The 3,285-nt window shown below is 30.8% G+C and overlaps 1 protein-coding gene across 1 annotated transcript; it reads right to left on the bottom strand.

Moving 5' to 3' along the window:
• Positions 1 to 527: 527 nt before the first annotated feature.
• Positions 528 to 2,760, bottom strand: LOC140049813 (uncharacterized). Its single transcript, XM_072094761.1, has 2 exons — positions 2,560 to 2,760; positions 528 to 1,870 (listed from the first exon to the last, which is right to left on the bottom strand). The coding sequence occupies exons 1-2, from the start codon at positions 2,758 to 2,760 to the stop codon at positions 1,604 to 1,606; spliced, it is 468 nt and encodes a 155-aa protein (XP_071950862.1). The 3' UTR covers positions 528 to 1,603.
• Between the last annotated feature and the right edge of the window lie 525 nt (positions 2,761 to 3,285).

Raw genomic sequence — 3,285 nt, 5'->3', positions numbered from 1 at the left:
GGTATTTAGTATAATAATAATATTTAATAATAATTTAGTAAACCGAAGTAATATTTTTAAGATTGCTATTTTGAAACAATAAAAAACAATACAGCAGTTGTTTCACAATCATTAAATTAGTAAGAACAATAACAATAATAATTTTATTTCGATTGATTTGTTTATAAACCATTCTAACAGATGCGAAAAGGTTTGTACAGTGTTGTACTCATCATGATTATGGTACTGGCTGTCGGTATTTAGTCAGAAAACAAAAGTTATTCCAGTACACTCGATCTTGGAAACAACACGGAATAGTTTACAAATGTGTGTATTGCTTCTGCTTAGTGCTGCTAATGATGATGACGACGATGACTTCCGGGTTATAAATTTATGTTTAAAATGGTTTTAAAATGTGTTAATTGTAAAAATTACAATAAATACCGAAAGAGTAGAAATCAAAACCACAACATAATGGTTTCTTCATGTTAAATTATTTTACTTGTAGTAGATATTGTACTTTTCCAATACGATTCTAGTGGTGGTGACGTGACTCATTACTTTATCAAAATGAAAACAAATGCTCATTTTGAACAAACAATAAACAAGACATGTGTTTTCTATTGATGTAATTTAATTAAGAAAAAAGTTATCAAATTGTTATCTATATTTGTGTTGTATGACGTAAATCGTCTGCAATATTTGAAGCATATGCAGATTCACATTGGAGGTGTTATCAACGGAGGATATTGTGCAACTGATATCAGTAATTGTAATTGTTTGTACTACTGAAGAGTAGCTTTACGTCAGGGCGATGAGTAATTCGCCAGATGTGAGCGCAAGCTCAGTCGTCTAGAGGTATGAACGCCAGGCTAGTGATCTGTAGGTCGCTGGTTCGAGTCCTACCCGATAATTACTTGCAATTTTTTATTTCGCAAGTATTCCCAATGTCCTTAGTATAAAGTACAAATTACGTCAAAGTAGGGCAGACATTTTACCAATTACTGATATCAGAAAGCTATCGATAACCCGTTTTTAGCCTACAAAACCATATGAATATCTAAAGCATACTTTTAATTATATTAATATTATGTATGGTAATGGCAAATCAAAAATTCTAATGCAATGTTTCTTTGTCTCCATTTGCCCACCATACCTATTTATTATGTTAGTTAAGTTACTAATAATGATAATTAATTATTGTTGGCAATGCGAATTATACATACATTAAGTTTAACAAATCCTCTTTAAAAATCTGAAATTACTAGTTGTTTATTAGGTCTTTTAATAAAATTTAATTAATACAAACATTCATTTTTTTTAATAGAGACAACTTTTTCCTCAATTCTCAAAAAGTGTAAGAGGGAATACGGGTCACAAGAAAATTTCTATTTGGCATCTGGCAAATCAACGTAAATTTAGGATTAGAAATTCACCGTTGGTCATGTTTTCAATGAACATGATCATTCCAGGCATGTTATGAATCTAAAATGATCAAATAATGTGACTTATTAACTTAATGTGATATATTGTTTGCCGTGACAAATTAATTCATCAAATAGAACAACCAATCAACCAATTTATTTATTTATTTAAGTTTATGATGATATATCATGATAATATATTAACTGGTGAGCCAACCGGGTACACTCATCATGTCCATGCCAATGTGGAAATTCCCGTCATTACAGTAATACTCGTACATCCAAACCGCTGGCGAGTCTGCAGTGTATAACGCATACTTTGTGCTAAGCGGTATTTTGATGCTCATTCCTGGAACTAACTTCTGTTCTTCAAAATTTTGGTCGTTTTTATAAAATAGCTCGCCACGTAAACACGTTACATCTATCCTCTCACATCCAGCCCATTCATGGTGGAATGTTGAAAATGCCTATGTTAAAAATGATACTCAATATTCATAAATTCGCACAAAAGCTAAAATGCATAGATTCTGTATTTAATAGCACACGATATTATCTAATATTTTGAGAATTAGTATGATATTATCGTCGAAAATATTATTTTGCTAGTTCCGTGGAAAAAAGGGAAAAAAGAATCGTAGGACTTAAACAAAAATAGAGACTGGTCTCTTTTAACATTTTTTTAAAATTGTGTTTTCCCTTTATAATCTTTACATAACATTTTTTTTTAAATAGTTAACCCGGAAGCCGCTTATTTGGAAGTCAAAGAGTTTCTGGTTACATCTAATTGTTTATTTTGTCTTTTTCGAAAAACGAAATCTTTATTATTCAATATTTTAACATCATTAAACATCAAAATGGCCTAGTAATGTGTCTTTTTTATTATTATTTTATATAATCGGTATTACCTTCGCTAGAATGGTGAGAGATTATGACGTCATTAGGGTGTGTGTTAGTTTTTTCCTATATTTGTTAGTTAGCAGGATTACTCAAACATGTATGGGAAAACGTGATTTAATTTCCATATGCATAGACTGAGGTTTTCGCTCTCCGAGTGCCCTTAGTTGTTTTATTTTTTGAGAGAAATTAAATATTATAACAAAAGAAACAAAATACTGTAGTACTCATATTAGAATGTCTACAATTTTACAATAGCTACCTCATTTGGCCTTTCCATGAAGAATGCTGTTGGAATCTTTTTTTCTCTGTTTATTGTTCGAATTTTCTCTAACTCTTCAAAATCAAAGACTTCATCAGGAATCATTGGCAGGATCCAGTCCTGGCTCCAGTCATCTGGGTCTATTTTATTGAGGTATACTTCAAAGTCTACCCAGCGCTGAAAAGGTCTAAAAGTATGCATAACGAATGAAATTAATAATTCTTAACAGTTTTTAGAATAGAATAAAAATTGATAATATGTCTATAAACAAAAAGTGAAAACAAAATGTTGGAATATTAATCTTGAATTAATACATTGAAATAGGTTCATTTAGAACTTAAAGTCAATTTAATCTCCTGGTTGTATTTACATCATAATATATATACCACGTAATGTAGTAAAATTTATTCTAGTAAGAAGACGCTGAGCACGTGCAATATTCAGATGAGATTCATCCGCCTGAACGTGAACAATGAGACAGATGGAAAACATACCTTCCGTTTAAAGATTTCCAAATTTCTGCTTTTATGTTGGCGGGATTTTCGGTTGTTCCAGGTGAGACAGTTGTGCAGTAGTCGACGAATTGTAAAATTAGGTCAAGATCCGTTATCATTCGTTTAACTTGTCGAGTGTTCATTCGCATCTATAATAATATTAAAAATTGTTTTTTAAATAATATAATATAAGTTTAGGCCGCGCTTAAACAAATAATATTATAGTTTAAAC

Source organism: Antedon mediterranea, chromosome 5 (assembly GCF_964355755.1).
Source record: "Antedon mediterranea chromosome 5, ecAntMedi1.1, whole genome shotgun sequence".
NCBI lineage: Eukaryota > Metazoa > Echinodermata > Crinoidea > Comatulida > Antedonidae > Antedon > Antedon mediterranea.
Note: the sequence above shows the minus strand (reverse complement) of the source record. Positions and strands in the feature narration are given on the sequence as shown.